At 38.5% G+C, this 20551-nt stretch overlaps 2 protein-coding genes across 4 annotated transcripts; both read right to left on the reverse strand.

The window, feature by feature from the left end:
- On the reverse strand, nucleotides 1-1268 carry LOC131672601 (trypsin-3-like). The gene is made up of 4 exons (XM_058949940.1): nucleotides 1211-1268; nucleotides 650-926; nucleotides 210-539; nucleotides 1-178 (listed from the first exon to the last, which is right to left on the reverse strand). Exons 1-4 carry the CDS (start codon nucleotides 1266-1268, stop codon nucleotides 1-3), a joined length of 843 nt encoding a protein of 280 aa, XP_058805923.1.
- A 509-nt stretch (nucleotides 1269-1777) lies between these two features.
- Nucleotides 1778-20136, reverse strand: LOC131672579 (SPARC-related modular calcium-binding protein 2). 3 transcript variants are annotated; one of them, XM_058949911.1, is made up of 10 exons: nucleotides 19338-20136; nucleotides 8992-9154; nucleotides 7972-8349; nucleotides 6688-6915; nucleotides 4900-4950; nucleotides 4375-4452; nucleotides 4068-4301; nucleotides 3841-3998; nucleotides 3598-3763; nucleotides 1778-3022 (listed from the first exon to the last, which is right to left on the reverse strand). In XM_058949911.1, the coding sequence occupies exons 1-10, from the start codon at nucleotides 19413-19415 to the stop codon at nucleotides 2934-2936; spliced, it is 1623 nt and encodes a 540-aa protein (XP_058805894.1). In that variant the 5' UTR covers nucleotides 19416-20136; the 3' UTR covers nucleotides 1778-2933. The 3 variants fall into 3 exon arrangements, with proteins under 3 accessions (XP_058805894.1, XP_058805893.1, XP_058805895.1); XM_058949910.1 differs by having other exon boundaries at nucleotides 7972-8352; XM_058949912.1 differs by lacking the exon at nucleotides 19338-20136 and adding an exon at nucleotides 9277-9356 and having other exon boundaries at nucleotides 7972-8352.
- Between the last annotated feature and the right edge of the window lie 415 nt (nucleotides 20137-20551).

Genomic DNA, 20551 nt, shown 5'->3' on the forward strand with positions numbered 1-20551 from the left:
TTAATTGTTAGACATAATATTTTTAATCCAATCAACAAAGTTAGAGACTTTCGTATATGCAGTTGGCGATTCACCTTCGCAAGGAACACTACCCCAAGATGTAATTCCAATGACTTGGCCACTGGATATCAGGGGACCACCGGAATCACCCTTAAAACGGATAATTGAATGTAATAATCTACGTATCATTGAAAAAAGTAAGAAATAACTTATTCGCATTACTTACGTTGCAGGAGGAAATCTGATTGTAACCAGGTCCAGTGCACAGATTCTCATCTCCAAGTGTAAATGGCGAGTCTGGAGCGGCAGCTTCAAACATTTGACTACACTTCTGTAAGCTAACTATAGGCACAGCACCCATCTGAAGAGTGTTTGGCATTACTTTTTGAGTTGTACGTGAGATTGAACCCCATCCTGAAAGTACTGCGGTGCCCGATGGTTCACTGTACGGTGATGGTAAGTCAATGGCGTTCACGTATTCATTGAACTGCAGAGGTTCGGAAAGCTTCAATACTGCCAGGTCGTAAGGTCTTACTGGCCTATTTTAGAGATACATTTATTGATTTTTACATTATTGTCGAGCATTGCCTCATTTTATAAGTAAAATATAGTTGTTAATTTTTCGAAAAATGAACGTAAAATAAAGTACCCCGAATAAGAATCATGAACGAAAATGTCCTCCACGCCAACTCGTTGCTCGGTGTCCTCAATTTCTTTGATATTGTGCTTCCCAGCAACGACGTTAAGTCCACCGGCCGAGGTACAGTGAGCTGCTGTCAAAACCCATCTATCGCTAATAATCGCCCCGCCGCAGATGTGGCGATGACCGCTTTGAAGGGATATTTGATGCGGAAACTCACCCCTTGACGCGTCCGTTCCGCCCACGATTCGATTTCTTATACGTTTATATGGGCTGTTGGTTTGACCTGTCCGAAAATTCAATGATAATTCGTTTTGTATACCATTGACAGTTTGGATGGGTAGTTGAATTTACTGGGCTTGAATGACACTAATTTTATTAAGCTGAAGTGTAAGTATAATATTTCGTTGTTCGTCTTTTATCACTCCAAATTAGTAACAATTTTGAATTTTCTTTACCGCGTTAAATTTAGAATATGTACACGCGCATGGGGGATGTGAACGATGAAAGTTGCATCGAAAACACCCACAGGAATTTTAATAATAGTTTACGTTTTGTTCGCATACTCACCATGAGAAATGTTGCAAAAACACCAGATCAGAACAACGCCGAAGAAAACGTTGACCATTTCAGAAATAATTACGATTCCTGCAACGAACCAAAAGTCAATACTGTAGCTCGCAGGGAGTTTGTGACTTCTAACGTGTTGGAATCAAACTAAACCCGACTATCCCAGCGTGCTTTAACTGTATGCCGTCACGGAGTGTATATGTAACCATGGGTTGAGTTTTTTGTTGCAGAAATCATAACTCTTTTACTAGCCATGCAAATCTGTAATTAGGGCCCATTGGAGCAAAAGGTTTACATGCCTGTGTCAAGGAAAAATAGCGCAACTTGCTATGTTAAACAGAAGTAGTAAAAGTTTTTCTTCGTCTTCCGGACGGTTTATGCTCTTGAGTGAAAGGATTGCTCCCGCATCCGAGACACCATAAATAGATTCATTTGTTATTTTCTTCTCCATTCCCTTGAAAATTATAGTAATGCTACTCTCGTAGAAATGTAGCGCAGTCGAGTATGGCTTCTTTTTTCCTATTTTATTTTGAAATAAATAATTAGAAAAGCACAAAAAATCTAGATTATTCGATTTTTATTTACAACTTACAGAGTACAACAATTTCGTGAGGCATTAGCCGCCATATAAAAATTTATATTACATTATATATAGCATATGTCTATCATGTATGCATTATGAAAAAATATGCAAAGGCAATATATCGAGATCTAATAATATTAATAATACAAAATAGCGTGTTGTGATACGGAAACATTAAATTTTCTGTATAAAACATTCTTTCGTAGTTTATAGAAATATAATTTACTACAGTTTTTATGAGACGCTGACGAACTGTTGATGGATTTCGTAGATATGCATATAAAAGTTGTTCTAACATTATGAATTGGAGGCACTTCTGGAAATTGTAGAAACATTCAAGACTCGTTTGATTTGCTTCAGGAACTATTTTTCAATTTGTGCGCACTGGTGTCTGTGTGAATACAAAACAAATAATCTCTTGACGTAGCACCTTAACGAAAACGAAAATTATGCATTTTCATAAAATACGAATAATGGAATTAGTCTAAATTAAACATAAATATGTACATACTACTGCGTGTACATTTTGTAATACTCGGATGCACCATATATCGGACAACACATTTAATATTAATATTACGTAATTATTTATGAAAGTAAACATTACTGATATACTCTTTGTGTTTTGATTTCATATGATAAAAATACTCAATATAGAAAGGCAATTGGAATCACAAAAATTGCATGACTATAAGTCAATTAATACATCACTCAATCAGATGACTTTTCATTTCAAACTTATATGATTTAGCGCTTTGATGATAGATAGAACAGAAAAACTCGCTTGCATGTCGGATAAAAAATGTCGATGATAAATCCTTAAAACTGCACGTTAACATACGTTACTGAACCTAGCACGATAGTAAAACATATAGCTCTAATCATTAATAAAATAAAATCTAAAACAACATGGGAAAATGAAAAATAGAGAAAACGACATTTTGAGCTCATTTCGCGAGATTGATATACAATATATATAATAATATATAGCATCGAAGTCGTATTAAACGGCCTCGAGTGGCGTAACTGTTTCTCTTGCATCCCTTTAATGTCACTACAGGTTCGGTTGGCTCTCGGGGCCGCTTTATCACATAGATTGAAACGTTGCCGCTGTGTTATTCCTCAATTGTCTTCTTGGGCTCAATCGTCACCGTTCAGAAGCTGCTCGAGTGGATTGGGACCCATTAATCGAGTTCTTATCGTTGAAGTCTTTTCTGTGGAGGTGACACCTGTTGATAAATAAAGGATTTGTATTAACATAAGATTTTCTCAAACAAAGTATGCTTTGTTATAATAAAATTTATTAATACATTAAGACCTTTTTATCCTGAAATTAAAGAGTAATTTTTTTAATTGAAGCAATTTTATTTTAAACTGCAATAAATTTAAATTTTATAACGTCTTAACATATTTCGGTTAATGTTTTTATTTTTTTGTTCGCTAAGCATTTAAATGGATTCACAGTAAATAATATTCTTGAATGTTGTTTCATTCTCAAAAAACTGTTCCTAAATACAGAACATTTTTATTTATATATTAAAAAAATTCTTAAAAGACGCGAATTTTACAATTGAAAAATTCTTTTGTAATATTTTAAAGTAACGTAATTTCATCTTTTAAACATCCAAATTCACATCTGAACGTACCACGTAATTTTCTCGATTTCTTTCAAATAACTTACAAATAATAATTAAAAACGTAATATTCTCGTATGTATTTCTATTTTGCATCCTGAACATCAGAAGAGATCGTGAAATCTTTCTTCGCGATGCGTGAATAAAAAGAAGAAATTAATTTTAAGTACCAGTAGTGGGTCGTTGAGAATTGAGACAATCCAGCCATTCGGTCATGCTGATTCGTCGGTCATTGTTGATATCACAGTACCTCGGTAATTTTTTGCCACATTTACGCAGCTGTTGGTTGTTTGCCACCATCGTACGGAACGACTTCCATTCTTTCTTCTCCAAAAACTGATGAATAACATTGACTTGGAATGACTCGATCGAATATTGTTGAGAAACTCATCTCATTAAAAACTTCTATGTACCTTATTTTTGTTTTTATCGAGCATGACAAAGTGCCAGGTGGCGACTCGTTCTTCTTTCGATACCTGCCACTTGTTAATCACTTCATCCACATTCATTTTCTTCTGTAGGAAATCCATCAGATCTCGTAAAAACAGCTGTTTCTTTGCTTCCGGGCATCCTGAAAACCGTATCGATCATGATTTTCATGAAGCCAGCAAGCTTTCAGTTTGGCATTGTTCAAATTTACCTTTCATAGGCCTGACCGGAGTGGGCGCGGGATTACAATTTGGCGTTGAATCCTTCGATGACGTACCGGCAATAGGTTTACCGGTGTCTTGATGGACGCACCAGCAATATCCGAAGTAGCATTGCACTTTGTTGTACCTGCCGTCGGGCGTGCATTGCGGCACGTAAAACTTCTCTTGCGAGTTTTTCTGCTGGTCTTCCATCACGGTTCTTCGGTCGGACATGCAATCGTTGTCTATGAAAAATGCCAACAGTGCCTAATAGACATTTATTTGCTAAAATTTGCATAACAATCGTACAATACTTACTGTCAACCTCCTCGTTGTTTTCCGGAGGATCATCGTTGAACGTTGGTCGTGGTACTGGCTGTGGACTAGCTTTCGAAACTGTAAATATTCATTCATTGTAAATATCATTTAATGGTGGAATGTTTACATTTCGATGGATAACATTATTCATAGTTAATTTAACAAATTAGAAACTAATTATCGGGACAAACTGAAAGAGAACGACAAAGAGAGATAAAAAAGATCAAACAATGCTTTGATTGGATGTAAATGAAAAACCGCCTCCCTCTATATCAGTCATATCTAACAAAAAATGATAAAGCAAGTTTACGCAGCACGCATACGCTATGTACGAGTGTATATACAAAGTGACGTCGGAAATCAGCACTTGGCTGCTCGGCAAATTTGCGCACTTGAAGTTCAGTTGCGTATGTACGTTGCCGTGCGTCACGTATGCTCGGAATTTCATGTTGTAAATTATCGATCCTCGCGCGCTGACATGTGCATAAATTTTTTCTAGACATCGAAAAACAAGAATATGCGAACCTTGATCCATCGAAGCCCGGGTTTGATGAGCTTGTGGTAGCTGCTCTTCGGCTGCAAAAGAAAAACGAACGTGCTTCAGTTATAATGATAATGATGCGCTCGTAATGCGTCAAAGTCGCGCGTGCATTCGACGATTTTGTTGTTCTTTTTGCATTTGCAACTGTGATCAATCATTTCAATTGGCCATCTTTTATTTTTTTCACGTTTATAATCGAACCACTTGCATTATTCATCACAGTGAGAGACTGAATAATCCAAAGTTTCTCCTTCGTCGAGTGAAACTGAACGTCGCGTGCCCAAATTCTAGTATCAAACATATTAATTTTACGGTGTAGCTCACGGTAATGTGCATTTAGAAGGTCGGGAAGAAATGTCGTATTGTTACGTAGAATCTTCGTTTAGATAATCATAATACGGAATATCATAAACAATGTTTACTTTAATAAGGCTATCGTTAAATTCAAACAACGAATTGGTATCCGCGATGAAAAATAGATACGTCGCAATAAATGTGTAATGTTATTTAATGACTTTCATTGCATTTTATAGTAAAATATAAGCTGCAGATCGAACTACGTTTCAAATTACAATGTGTTAATCTATTTGTAATATCTTCGATATTACAAAAATTAAGCTATCACTGTTTAAATTATAAAAGTTTTAAATATTCCAAGTATAAATTTTCCAATTTTCCAAACTCCTATCTACATCGGAAAGAGGCTCGCACCGAAAAACATGTTAACGCATGGCAACGCAGTTTTCAATCAAACACGCATCACAGACACTCTGCATAAAGTCGACTTCCTGTTACGAAAACCACGGCTCAAGCTTAATTTTACTTTCTACGTATTGACGTCGTCATTTGCGCGAATCGAGATAATGGTAGCCGACGGATTAATGCCCCGGAAAGATGTTTGGCTCTTTCTAATTTTTTTTTCGTTTCATTTTCCTCGACCCCCGCATCACTTTATTTTAATTATAGTACGTATGCGTTCATTCCTCGTCTTTGATAATGAAGGAAGTTCGTAGGCGTCTTTCTTGATAATATGATAAAACCTTCAATAAGTCAGTAACGAATGGATATCATCGACTGATATGTGCGCGTCTTTTTTTCGATGGAAATAGTGTTATTAGTAGTGCGCTATTACGCTGGGATACATTTTCGTTAATTGAACAGAAATCATATTAAATTTCCCATTTTTCATTGTTATAAACAGAAATTTTCGTTATTAAATTCAGAAAAAACATCAACATATCCACATCATTTTCCGCAACTTCGTATAAATGCACATATACTAAACATTAGTGTTGCAAGGCCATTCAACCCTCATTTCTCACTCGTATGTAATCGAGCTCCAAATCTCAGAATTCATTTTCGTTGAAGTTTAATAGTACGAGCGGGATTGAAGGTACGCGCTGCCAAACTGTTTCCTTAATTGGACAAATATATAAATTTCGCGATAAGTTTGCTCGTAAAAGAGGATCGTTTTAATTCTGTGGTGCGTGCGAATTCGCAGGAATGCTGTTAATTAACGGCAAGATCGGAATGCGAATGTACTGAGTTTGTAAACAAGTTTACCAGTGCATGTGGTAAGAAAAGATTGAGGAAACTTTGTGATTCGTTTGTAGAGATCTCGTAGGTTTTTACCCTTGCGAAAGGATATGAGAGTTAGGCTAACGCGAAGATAAATTCTATATAAACGGAATCCCCTCAATGTTTTATCCTATCTTTCCTTATTACAATTCGCGCTTGAAGAAGAAAAAAAAAAGTGTTTCACAAATACTCACTGGCAAAGTCGTTAACAACCAGGCAAGCACCCCATTCTTGTTTAGACAGTTTGAAATCCCGATTGCTGTCGCAGTTTCTCGCGAAAGTACGCGCGCACTTCTTCGGCCTCACTGCCTTTTTTGCAAGTCGTCGTAACTCCTTGTACTCCGCTCTGTCTAAGAAACCATCGCCATCCTTGTCCAGCATGACGAATTTCCAGGTTAACACTCGCTCGACGTTCTTGTCACCTGAAAATAGATTTCCGAGTTTTAGAAAGTGAAAGTACTATTCCTAAGATGTTAGAGTTTTTTCTTCTTTTCACAGGTAGATAGATTTTCAAGATGTACATAACGAAAAATTAGAGATAATTTCAAGTTGTTATATAAACACATGGTAAATGATAAATCATATAAATCGGTGGCTATATCACGACTTTGAAAATAGACCAATAGATGATAATATCAGATTATTTGGATGCTTGCATGAAATTCATATCTCTTACTACAATATTGGTTAGCCAATATTTATAACCAATGTAAACATCAAAATATTTACTTCTTGGTTTTTCTAAATTCTGACGATAATTCATTTGGATTCTGAACGTATGATATACCTTTATACAGATAGCATAAAAGGTTTTCCTTGGAAAAAAATACGTTATTGATGCTCATAATCATCTCTAAAATTTTATTGAAAAGTTCATACCTTCTCTAATCAAACTATAACGAAAGCAGATAACAATGGAAAAAGAAGAAACGATAATTCTCGTCGGCGACTTCGCATCACATCAAATCAGTCAAGGCGCCACGTCGATCTTTCTTTTATTGCAACATACACACACGCGCTCGTCGAGCGCGTGCGCGCAATTATCGCGTCTCATTACGATCACGCGATAACCGTCAATTTAGCGGCGCGTTGCGACTGTACGATACTATTATTAAAATCTCTTTTCCTCCCTCTCTTTCTCTCTCTCTCTCTCTCTCTCTCTCTCTCTCTCTCTTCCGCGCGATTTGTCACACGAGACAGGAGTAGGAAGAACTCGACACAAGTAATAAAAAAAAAAAAAAAAGTGGCGCGCGGCGGTGGCGTCGATCGTGGTGTACACGCGAGACAGCGTAGTACGGATTTCTTATCGAGAGCAGGTTTTCAAGTAATTATTACTCAGCATATAATTTTAATCATCGTACGCGTGCGCGTGATTGCCGATGCGGATCGGTTTAAAAAGTAGATCGTTTTATTTTCCTTCACTTTGCCATTGCTTCTGTCACCCGCGCGACAAAACCTTTTTCAATAATGGCACTCACTATCGTTAGACGCATTGATCCTCTTGTACTCGATCTTGAAATTCTCGATCAAGTTCCCATTGAACTTGGCTTTGTCCGCCCTGTCACAGTTGCTCCGATGTCGACTGTTGTACTGTCTCTTCTGCTTGGTATTGGGCGATCGCCTCCTTTGCGCCGCTCTCGTTTCCTTCAAAGCCGCAGCTCCGTTGTTTTTGACTCGATTGCAGCGTGGTCTTGCACCCTTTACCGAGGTGTTCTGTATTGGTCGGCCTTTCGGGCTGACGCACCAACAGTAGCCGGTTTCAGCGTGACACTGAATCGGCGAGTATGTACCATCCGCTCGGCAATCTGGCCGAGAATTCGGTCGAGCCGTCATTCGGGCTGAGAAACAAGGTGGCGCTTCTGCAAAGGATTTGAGCTTGATGTAAATTGTGCCGTTGTGGTTCGATACGGATTGTGATTCGAGCGATAAGAAGCATGTTGAATAGCTATTGAATGAAATTGATAAAATTTAATTTTGATTTAGTCTCATGTTTTCAACGTTCTTTCTTATTTTATCATAACTATCTAAATGACTGTAACTAACTATAAGCAGCTGTTTGTAAATTCGTAACTATCATTCTTCATAAGTTCTTCTAATCGTTAAACGTAAACTTGTGGCAATATTTATGTACATGGCAACCTGTTCGTGTTATTCGATTGTTTTTGTGGAGAAATTTCTAGATAAATCAATAACGATCTCCACGCGAGGCTAGTTGTAAGCGTATTCTGTTCAAAACGTAAATTGTCAGTGAAGAAAATCTTGGAAATTGAAGTGTAAAATCAGCGAGACACGCAATAATTTCACCCGATACAGATGTATTGACGATAAGCTAATTAGCGCTTGCAAACCAAAATGATTTATACGAATTTTCTTTCTTATTGTTTTTAGGTAACTGTCTCGTGAAGCACTTGTCATCCAGACAAAAGTATAAAGATTATACAATCGTGTCACGACGAGTGCATTTCCTGAAAACTGAAGGAAAACGAGTGGGAACTTACCTGGGCAAGGTCCCGTATGTTTAATGAGAATCGACATTCCGAGGCACTGTTTTGCTATCAAGCTACAGCGGTTCGGATAAGTGACACCGTCGCTACCGCAAACCGGTGAGTTTGTTGTCGTAGTGTCAGCTCCGCAGTCTGCCTTTTTCCGTATGCACTCTTCCTGCAATGCAAAGTCGTTGACGTTCATTTATTTTTTGCGCGTGTGTTCAATTCTCTCGCGTTGTAATTCATTTTATTGCCGATCCCATATGCTTGCGTTTCCAGAAGGTATTTGGACCGTACATTGGCGATAAGCAGCGCTGTATATCCACGGATTCGCTAAATATACCGCAAGCCCTGTGTAACTATGCGCCACTCTCGTCACGACGTTGTTACGCACTGGAGCGAACGTGCTGTTGCAATAAGGCCTGGAAACTTTGTGGAAACAACTGCGCAAAGCTTTCCAGTGATTTACGGATCGTTTTTAGATTCTTTTTTTCGTGCACGTGCAATTTTTATCTTTGATCGCAGTCTGAGTTTCCAGTAACCCAAATCGATACATGCGAGTTTAAAGAAAAAAAAATCCAACGCCACGCTGCCTTTCAAGAATTCAATCTCCCGCGGTAAGAGAGAGGCGGGGGAGGGAGAAGAAAGAAATCTTGGCGCCAGTGAGTGCAAAAAGAATCGTCGGTATATTTATAAGCAGGCACCGCGTACAGATTTTTCCGAGCTTGCCGTACGGAAGTTTTTTTAGGCCCCGAACGGGAAAGCCCCGACTTTGAACTTTTTTACGTTATTTCTCGGACAAGTATTGAAGCGAATTGCTACGTGTTTATGAACAATTTTACAACGAGCGCAGTAACACTTAAACTCGCGCATGTTTTGTTTGCTCCAAATTTAAGTAGCATTTGCTTTACTTTTACACGTTCGGTGAATGTTAAGTTTCCGCGAATATAAATTTTGCCCGTCATCGGTTCGATAAAAAAAGTGTAACTTTCGAAGAGAGGAAAATACAATTTATTCACAGCAGATGTCACAGACAGACTTGATGAGTTTTTCCGGTATCGCGCGTTTTCCCTTTACTAGATAGTATAGGTCATACCTTATCCCATTTGTCATCGGCAGTATGCCGCAACATATTGCGGGCCCAAGGCTGAAAAGACCCGTGGCAGGCTTATATCAATTGGCACTTTTATGTAGTTTGATTGTTAATTTTTATACGCGTTATATCTTATTTATTCTCTGCGAGCTACACGATCTGTGGACGTACCTTTCGAGCAGGTGTGATTACTACACTAAATTAGATTACAATATCAATATGGGTTGTAGTTACTGCACGAATATTGGTAACATGCAGTTTCAACCGTGACGAATGAAAACCTCGACCGCCTGTATAATTCAGAAAGAGAAGATGCCGCAACGAGGAGTCGCGATGTTAAGCTTCGCGAGAATTCGACACGATCCGCGTTTTCGGAGAGAAACTCCGATCGACAGCGCGCACGAGAGCTCGCTTTGACTTATACGTGGCTACTTAACGAACAGCACACCTTCCTCTCGCGCCCGCCGACGAGCGTATGCACTATCTGGAGCACTTCTTCGCGCTATTTCCGAGGCGCCGCGTCTGCAGCGATCCGTCCGAGTTGATATTGGTCGAAGCGCATTCACTTTTTTTCTTTCCATCTTTTATTTCTTTACGCGGCGCGCGTGCGATGCCAGATTTTACTTTCTAAATGCCACTTTGTTCGAGTTTCACTTCTTTTTTTTTTGCTTTTCGCCGCGGCGTTCATCGAATTTCGAACTTGCGTAAGACTTTTCTTGCTGCAATAGCAATCCGCACGCGAAGGATACACTTTACACTTTTGACAATGCGCGCGCATACAATGTAAGAAAAGATGCTGCAGAATGAGCCGAGCAGTTTGGTCGCGGCCTATTGTGGAACGAGGTTTTTCAAGAATGAACACAGGCCGTAGAAAATGAAATTCATGCAGGACCGTTGCAACATGGAAAAAAATACGAACGATCTAACCCCAGAAAGACTCGCAAATAGTGAAAAGTTTATTTCACTAAACGTACATTTCTAAGCTGGCCTTTAGACCATGGGTTTTCCAATCTTCTTTCTCTTAAGAAAACTGAAAAAAATAAAATTATGTCTCCGTGGTTTTACAAATGTCTGATGTAGAGTTATACATTTACGTCGTAACAGAGCTCAAACCCCGTTCCCCGTCACAGGTATTTATGCGTACTCATTTTTTTCTTAATTTTTGCCTATCTAGATACGTATGTCGATTGAAAATTTGAATACAGATTATAAATTGCAATTGTATTTTAATGTGCGAAAAACTTTCCTAATGTTCCGCTATTCGTAGGATTGAAGCATTTAAATTTGATGATTTGTCTTACTGTGTATATTCAATCAACGATACAAACCCAGATATACATACAAATTGAACATCTAAATATAAAATACACAAATACAGAGTGCAAATCAAAATAATATATGCGCTCGATTTCGTTTCGTCAACTATTTGTATTACAATTGAATTCCCTCTAGGAGACGCAATTGTAATCGAATGCAAACATTTGCTTTTCAGATATTAATTCCGAAGCGTCCGAAATAGTAGACTCTTAAGCCAACATTTGAAATGTTGAAAACGAGCTCGAGTTGGTAATGCGCGTGCGCGCGCCTGTGTGCGTGTCTGTGGCCATTGTCGCTTTTCAAACAGCACATGGCCTACGCTCGACAGACAGATGCCACAGTGTGGCACTGCGACCCATAAGCAAAAGCCTAAACTGCATCTAAGGTTGGGTCAGGTAGTTTCACGAATTTCTACCTGGCAAAGTGCCACAATCGGTCGATCGTCTATTGTCGCAGCAGCGGCAGTTTCAGGCGGACTCGGCATGCCATAATTTTCCTATTTCCGCAAGCTACGTTTTGATAATATATAATCAAGTGCTTAACGAAGCACAAGTTTGTTATCTATTCTAATGCGCGTAACTTGTCTTCTCTAACACGATTTTCCAGGCGAGCTGCACGTCATTTTTTGCACAAATTTACATTCGACGTCATCTTTATTTCCTGAATTCGGAAGGCAGCGACTCGCTAAAAAAAATTTTGAGACATCGCTCAAAAAATCGTTAGGGTTTTATCCTCGGGCGAAGAGGCGGCGCGAGGCTGAAATCGCTCGCTCGCGTATCTGTCTCGATTTTTCGACGCAGTGTGCGCGCGCGCGGCTCGGGGTATGCGAGCGCGTATACATCGAATATCTCACCTCGCGCGCCTCGCATCGAAATATATGCACCGTTTGCACCTGCGCGAGAGGAGATTCGAGGCACGCTTGCTTTCCTGAACCCTCGCTCGCGGATGGTATTTTGCTCGGCGTTTCGGCGTCGTGGCGGTTCAAGGTTGAAGCGCGCTCGAACCGCCTATTTCATGTCCCACGCGTACGATTGGCTTTGAGCTTTGCAGTGTCGATTTGGCTTTATACGATGATTCGTAACGATTTTGTATGAAAACGATCGCGAATCGTAGAGCTGTCTGTATGAGTTTCTTCATCACCGCGTTACAACGTTTCGGAAATCGGAGACCTTTCTGTATGATTTATTTAATTATGTTGCAGTTATCCGCTCTCTCCTTGGAAATCTTCTAGTTTAATTAAGAGCGCAATCGAAGAAAAAGGTAAATATATAACTTAATTATCGAAAGAATATGCAGAATTCTTATTAAAAAATTATTAACGCGTACGATGAAAAATTGTTTTTATTAATTAATTCAAAAAAGCATTTTTCCACTTTATTTGAATTTTTAGCAAAGAAGACACGGTCATTTCTGATCGCGTTCGAATTCGTCATGCCATAGGCAACAAGCGATCGAGCCAATGGGTTTATTAGAAAGTGGAAGTCAGTACTGCTTCACTTGTCGATCCAGTGTAAATTTCAAAATCTCACAGATTACCTGCTAAACCACGGTTGTAATCTTGACATTCAAGACGAATTTGGCTAGGCACCGCTGATAAAAACGACATATAAACTACAAAACCAAACGGTAACAAATTTGCTGACTAGGAATGTCGAGATGCTGCTTCAAGACTTAAACGGCAGAAGTGCATTGCAAACGGCAATGGAACTACCTTTGGTATTTGAATGTCTGCCGATTATACAAATGTATGCGGTTAAAATATCTAATATGTGTGCCAGCAACGAAGAGATTTTGACATTCTTGACAGGTGTGAAATGTCCACTTAGCTACGTAATGTAATTTATTTCAAAGATGCAAATCCAACGCGAACAATATTGACTCGCGGCTACAAAGTCTATCAACGGAATCCAACCGACAGCAGTACGGCTTTGCACATAGCTGTCGTGCTGTTCGATCTTGAGAATATCAAGGTGCTGTTAGAGTACAGAGCTGATAGGAGCATCGCAAACCACGAAGAATGCATGCCATTTGTTTCTATTTTTACGAGTAAAATATCTGCCGAGAACGAGGCAAAGTATATAGAAAAATTGTCGATTTAATTATGGCACAGAACGTCGATTGGATGGATCGCGACAAAGAAGGAAAATTAAAACTCTACTCTATCTTCGTCAACAGCTCCACCAAATACTTGCAAATAATTCTGAAAATCTATAACGTGGATTTAAATGTCTAAGGTCCCAGAGGCAAAACCCTGTTGTACTACCTTGTGGAGTATGATAAAACGGATGTTCACGAGATTTTCAAAGCCGCGTCAATCAACTGCAACGTGAAAGACAAAAGTGACCGAACCTCATAATACATTGTCGCGATGAGGGACAACAGGGACGCTATGAAATTTCTATTGAACGGAGGTACCTATGCAGACTTGTATTACTATCAAATCACATTGATATTCTTGGTGTATCGCGGTGGAGCGAAGATGGCAATGGTCACGAAATAGCACATGCAGCGAGAAATTATTAACGGTTCGGTTTCCTTGTTTGACATTTTGGCCGATGAGCACTGCGCGAGGACGATTTCAAGAGTCGCGTAGAAGACTGAAACGGTGGAGCAGCTAGCGAACAAGTTTCAGGAGGAAAAGTATAAGTTTTCTACAACAGTACAACAATACAACGTACAGGCTGAGAGAACTTGCTGGGATCTTGAGTAATTACACCACAATGTTCGATCAAGATCACCTGGTCACGAAGAAGATTGCGAAATTATTAGAATATGACAATTGGAAAATGTTTGGTTGACGTGGTGGAAAATCCCATTTATTTTTCGATCGAAGGACTTGTTCATTTGCAACCGCGAAATACAAGGTCGTGTGTGTCACCTGTAAAAACTTTTTATTAGAAATAACAGATTTTAAATAGCAAAAAAACTTACATTATGTACTTGCGATTATTTTTCTGAATGTCTACGATCATATTACAATGTAAAACGAAGCAAGCACTAACGACAATCGAACTCACCAATTGATTGTAATGTTTGCGATTAAATATTATGACAGATTTTTTGAAATTCAAAATTCATTAAACTTCTTTTTATCCCCGTATATTTCAAAAGCTCCATTTGATAGCCGACCGATAAACGAACTACAAAAACCAAATACCGTATAAGTTCGAAAAATAAAAGCCATTTGCATTTAAATAATACACACTTAAGAAAAAAACAGCACGCACGCGCGCGATCGCATTACAAAAAATAAAAAAAGTCATCAATGATATCCAGTCGCGATCGAAGAGAAGCTTTTAATTGCCAAGGTGCGTTATATGCAAAGAGCGTGTGTGATACGTGTGCGTGCGTAACTTGGCGCCTAGTTGCACTGCTCTTGGACTTGGCGCCACGATTCGGGCGCCGCCGCCGCCGCCGCTGCGGCTTTTCACGAACGCGCAGCATCCATTTTTTTTCCTTTTTTTGTTTTTTCTCGCGACGCTGTACTACAATTGCTTATCGCTCGTTAGCGCACTCCGTTCCCAGATGCTTTGCAGATAAGCGAGCGAAGCGTACGGTGCAGTGGTTTCTGCTTGGCTGATAATGGAGAAAAAGAAAGAAGTTTCGCTTTTCATTTATATTCAATGAGATTACTGCTTGCTGCGTGAAATGAAGGCACTGGATTTTCTCATAACGTGATTTATAGTCTGTAGTGGTTTGTTTTTGGATTGCATTTAACTGTAATATTGTTTTTTCTATTAACAACGGCATTGATGACTTTATACGTTTGAAATGTTAGTGTCACTTTTGCGCATTTACATCGTAAAGTTATGGATTAAAATTGTTGTTAACGTCGATTTACAGCCTGCTAATTCCAAAGCAAGGTGATTATAAATGCAATATTGAAAATTATTGAATATAAATAATGATAAAAATAAAAAAGTTACTAATGTATAAGTCATAAACAATTTCCAGTCTTAATGAAAAATATATAACTTTTAATAGAAAACTTCACAGATGGTTTGCCAAATTTCACGCGAGTCAAATTCGTGAATAATTCGCAAGCATTCGTAACGGAAAATTAACCATTTGGAACAAAGTATTTCGACCATTCGTTTGAAAATCTGACTATTTTATTCGAGCACACAACATTGAAGATCCTGCCAGTGAATTTTTTACAATCTCCTCGAAGTTAAAGTGATAGCCCGAAATATGGATTTATCGCTATAAATAAAAGAAAAATCAGTGCGGTACACCTTTGGAAGATAAGATAACACAAGTTTGTATAGCTGCCGAACTACGCACGTTTTCCATGAACGACGTGCGCGCGCGCGCACGCGCGTGTGTGTGTATACATAAATGTATATATGGGGGATATACATATATATGCATATCCTTGAAACGAAAACCGCATAAAAGCTAGCAGCTCGTCGGTGTGCATTTCAATGTTTCTGCGCGCGGCGTTTCTGCAACGACGTTACGATCGCCGCTTGAAATACATGTTTCGTGCTGAAATCTATTAGCTCGGTATGTGGAATTGGTTATTTTTAGATGTAAAACGCGTGGCTGGGGAAAAAAAAGAGCGCCGAGTGAGATATGTAATACTTGGGGTTTTTTTCTTTCTATTCCAAGCTTGACTTGGCGCAATTTATAAGCGTCTCTTATAATACAGCATCGATATTGCTTGTCTGTATGTTGTACCACGTGCGCCGCGATTACAAAGTTTTTCCTCTATCATTAATTTGCAATGAATGGAGTTACTAGAGCAAAGATGATTGTCGATATGTATTTTTTGACATCTTGCGTTTCATTTAAAACGATCGATTGTATTTCATGTTTCGTATTATGTGCATTGCATTATTCAACGACTTCCTCGAAATTCATTTTAAAGGAAGGCTCAACTCAAATTTTCTTTTTTGTTGGTGACTTCTGATCCAATGACACAGGACAAAATTCCATGTAGTTTGAAGAACTATTATTTATATTTCTGATAAAAGATAGGAATTGTTTTCCTATCGAACAGAAACTAGATAAAAACAAGCCATCGCAATAGCAGATCGTCAGACGAGACAATACCATAAGAATCAATCATCGAACAGATCAACACTCCCGTCCGCGATTTCGTTTAATAGACGGAAAAGAGGGTATGATATGTCGGGATGATTCTCGACGCGCATACGCTCTCAATTCGTCTGGCTCAGTTTGCGAGCGCGCACTCTATCTCGCTCGCGCCAGTTCTGCATTTGCATAATGCTAGGAGCTGCATTCCGCACTCGCGCGCGCACTGGCGGCCACCGCGATCCGCGGACAATTAACCGCGAGAGCTTGCCAGTGCGTGTTTGTTTCGTCTTTCAAAATACTAAAATACTTTCGTCTAGTTAATAGAGCCTTTCCTCGTTTCATCTAGATGATGAATTTCGGAAGAGTTGCCGAAATTTCATTGTTACTTCTTTCAGGAGATCGACATTTTATATTTCAGTAGTGTCTCGGCAGAACCGGCTAAGTCAGTTTTCTTTTTTAATTTTTTTCTTTGAGATTCCGAGGAACTCAAATTTAAAGTTTAAACGAATGTGCGAGATCGGGAAAGGAAATTACTTTTGATGATTGATACCAGACTGAAATTATATATGTTTGAAACCCTTTCAAATTATATACAATTCAATTTGTTTTTAAACGTTGTATACACTGATATTTTGAAGTTTATAGTTAATTTATTGATTTACCTGTATCTTTCAACTCGACTAATCTTATCATACATTGTGATTTTATAGATTTTGAGACTTTTCAATCTTTCATATTTTCAAATTTTACGGCAGGAAATTTAAGAGAAATTTATTAAAGGATCATACATTGTGAATATAAGAGATTTCGATCTGTCCGTCTTTTGAGCGATAATCTACGTTTATAGTAATTGTAGATAGGAACGTATCATACTTACAACTTTTTATCATCTTGAATAGAAGACGAAGCATTATCTAAAAGTACGAAATCGTGCGAATTAAATTCAAATTATTTCGATAACAAGTTGAATAATGATAAAAGAATCTTCAGATCAATTTAGAGCATCATTTTTTGATTCGGCTTTTCTGTAACCCTCACAATGAAATACATAAATAATTCATTATATTGAGTATTCCTTAAAGTTTTCAAATAAAACAATAAGACTTTTTTTTCGTTCAAAGTTAGCGTCACCTGCACATGAAATCCAATCTCCGCCACAGGCTCAAGTCATAACTCGAAGTACCGGACTCTCAAGCCGTCGCAAGGAAATTTTTTCTCTTATTTACATTACACAATTGGAGCGCATCACATACCCGGTAACCGATGATTCACGCATGTATAAACGCGTGTCGACGTGAAAAGCGCATGGGACTTTAACGGACAATCGGAAGCGGTGTAACATTCGAGTTGCGACTAAATGTTGAAGCGAGATAAGAGGCGATTCGCCACGGATAGACAAAATATTTATACGCGCGGAATAAGAATAGAAAAGCTCTTAGGGGTTATCGTTAGAAGAAGTTGCACCTATGCGCCTCAGCACAAGCACACTTGATTCTTCTTTCGAATGCTCTTTTCTTATCCCTAATCATCTTTAATCGCCTTTGTTTCAAGTTCAATATTTACAATAGTAAAACTTTGAATTCAACGATTCCTAAAACAACGTTAAAGCACCAGAATAAGCAAGAGTTTATTTTACCAAATGTGAAATTAATAGTTCAATTTTGAAGATGGTATTTTAAACTACAATCAACTTTGTGACTTATATCATAATATTACATCATTGTTATGAACTGAGTTTTAAATTTATCTAGTTATCATTTAATTGAAAACAAACAACGAAACTTTCCAACTATTGTTTCTTTCCACGATGGTGAATATGAGCGCGCTCACACACACACACACACACACACACACACACACACACACACACACACACACACACACACACACAAGATTTATATATATTAACCGCTATGTCACGAATTTGAAATGCGCGCTTGTGTGTGTGTGTGTGTGTGTGTGTGTGTGTGTATACATAAAACTGATTTGAATGAGTCATGCCAATAAAAAAATTAGATAAACACAAAAAATATCGCACAAGAAGAATCGCGTAATAATATATTTATCGCGAAGGAGAAATGTTAAAAGACAAGGAAGATATTCATAGTTTACTGATTTCATTACTAATCAGAGACCCGTTCACTAGACTATAATATTGATAAGAATTCACAAATTTCTCAAGTATTCCGCTCTAAGTAATGTAAAAGATAATTAATTCAATTGAAAATTTTTAAGTTCGCTGATTCGTGTGCAAATTTTCATAATCCCTCCGAGATTCAAATGAATTCTACTTTGTCGCGATATCTTCATATTTATTTATGTCAAATAAATAATTATTCGACAACTAGAAAGCGTTGTTTTTAATATTAAAAATATAAAACAAAAAGCTCACGAAAGCCGATAATGATAGCATTGTTATCGTCTGTTTATAATCATCCAAATATTACAATCGACATTTCAACTCAGGCAATATACAAGTATGACCCAGTAATTGACAGCTAACAAATCATTATACACTATCGCAACTAAATTGATAAATTTTATCGTGCGTTTACTAAAATAGCTATAAAAGCGACGGCTGCTGTCTTTTTTTTTCGTTCTTTCTCTTTCTCTCGACGTTAAACAGTTGTACTTGGAATAATTAATTTCTGTCGTAAATATCAGTTTTATTGCTTCTGGTACGTACTTTGAAGTGCAAGATTGTATCGATGGAGTAATATTTAACGATGCCCAATAAGAAGTATTGGAAGTGTATCATCAAAAGCGCGTGCTTCATTTTCACTCGATTCTCTTTCAGGAATGAATATTGCTGATGATAATCGGACGTCGATCTATCGAGTCGAGTGTCCGATTTGCATCGAGACGATTTTCGCGCGACACCGAGAAGAAAAGCACGCGATTGACTTACCCTCTCAGCCTCGATGTCGCTGGCGGCCTCGGCCACATAAGCAATCAACGCCAACCCCAGTACGATTTTCATCTTCATTATAATCGTCGGACAGGCGAATAGGAAGCCACACGGAAATCGGCGATCGACGAAGGAGAAACTGAAGCGAAAAATCTCAGCCAAAAGTGGCCATTCCTCTGGCCAAGCGCGGGAAATAAGTGAAAACCCCGGGGAGTGATATGTAAATCTGTATAAAAAAAATTGATGACCAGTTCGCGGCAAGTGCTGCCGAGCAACTGAAAGCGAGTCGAGAGGCGGTCGGAGGAGCGACACTTGTTGGTGCGCGAGAAAGAGAGAGCGACGCTGCTGCCGCTGCTGCTTGCTTGGGGCTTTATAATACAAACTTCTACCAGCTAAAAGCGTTATGGTGCTCAGAGGCTTTCCGTCCTCCCTCCCTCCCCCTCTCGCTCTCTTTCTCTCTCTCTCGACAAGTCACTGTTGTATTATATATACAATGTGACCTCGTGTTCTTCTCCTTTTTTTTTTCGAAACGGGGAGAAACGTTGATCAAGGGATGCGCGTCAAAAGACAAGAATAAAACTTTTCTTCGGAGTTGCTGTTTGGCCGAGAGGAAAAACTGAGTAAGATGATGGGGGATTTACATTCAACGGTCACTGCTTGACTGGAACTTGGCATTAATTTGAACGAGTTGATTCGGTACTACATAAAAAATAGAAATTATCCACTGATTATAATACTTACACGATTTTGTTCTATTTCATTGGCGTTTTCATTGTAATTTTTTTGAACTATACTGTTTTGGAGGGACAAATAATATACGTTACAACAATTTTTCGGATATAAATTTTTCCATAAAACCTACATTTCATTGTGTTTCTTGGTATAGAATAAAAGGACAAATTTTTCCACACATTTATTAATCAATTCCTGAGACCATAAGAAAATGACCAGACCAATTAAGACTATGTCATAATTCTCCAAAATTATTAATAATAAACTATCGTTGCATATGCAGAATTAAGAATCCGAACAAAAAGTTCAGTGTTAGATTTCTGTTAAGGTCACGCGTTGCGTGTACGCGTGGAGCAGAAGAAAAAAAAAGCGGAGCAAAACGAAAGAGATTATACGCAAGAGAGAGAGAGAGAGAGAGAGAGAGAGAGAGAGAGAGAGAGAGAGTCCGAAAGAAGGAGAAGAGACCCTGAGACGATGCCAAG

Source organism: Phymastichus coffea, unplaced genomic scaffold, assembly GCF_024137745.1.
Source record: "Phymastichus coffea isolate CEN01 unplaced genomic scaffold, Cenicafe_Pcof_1.1 PCOF00154, whole genome shotgun sequence".
In the NCBI taxonomy this organism is placed as follows: domain Eukaryota; kingdom Metazoa; phylum Arthropoda; class Insecta; order Hymenoptera; family Eulophidae; genus Phymastichus; species Phymastichus coffea.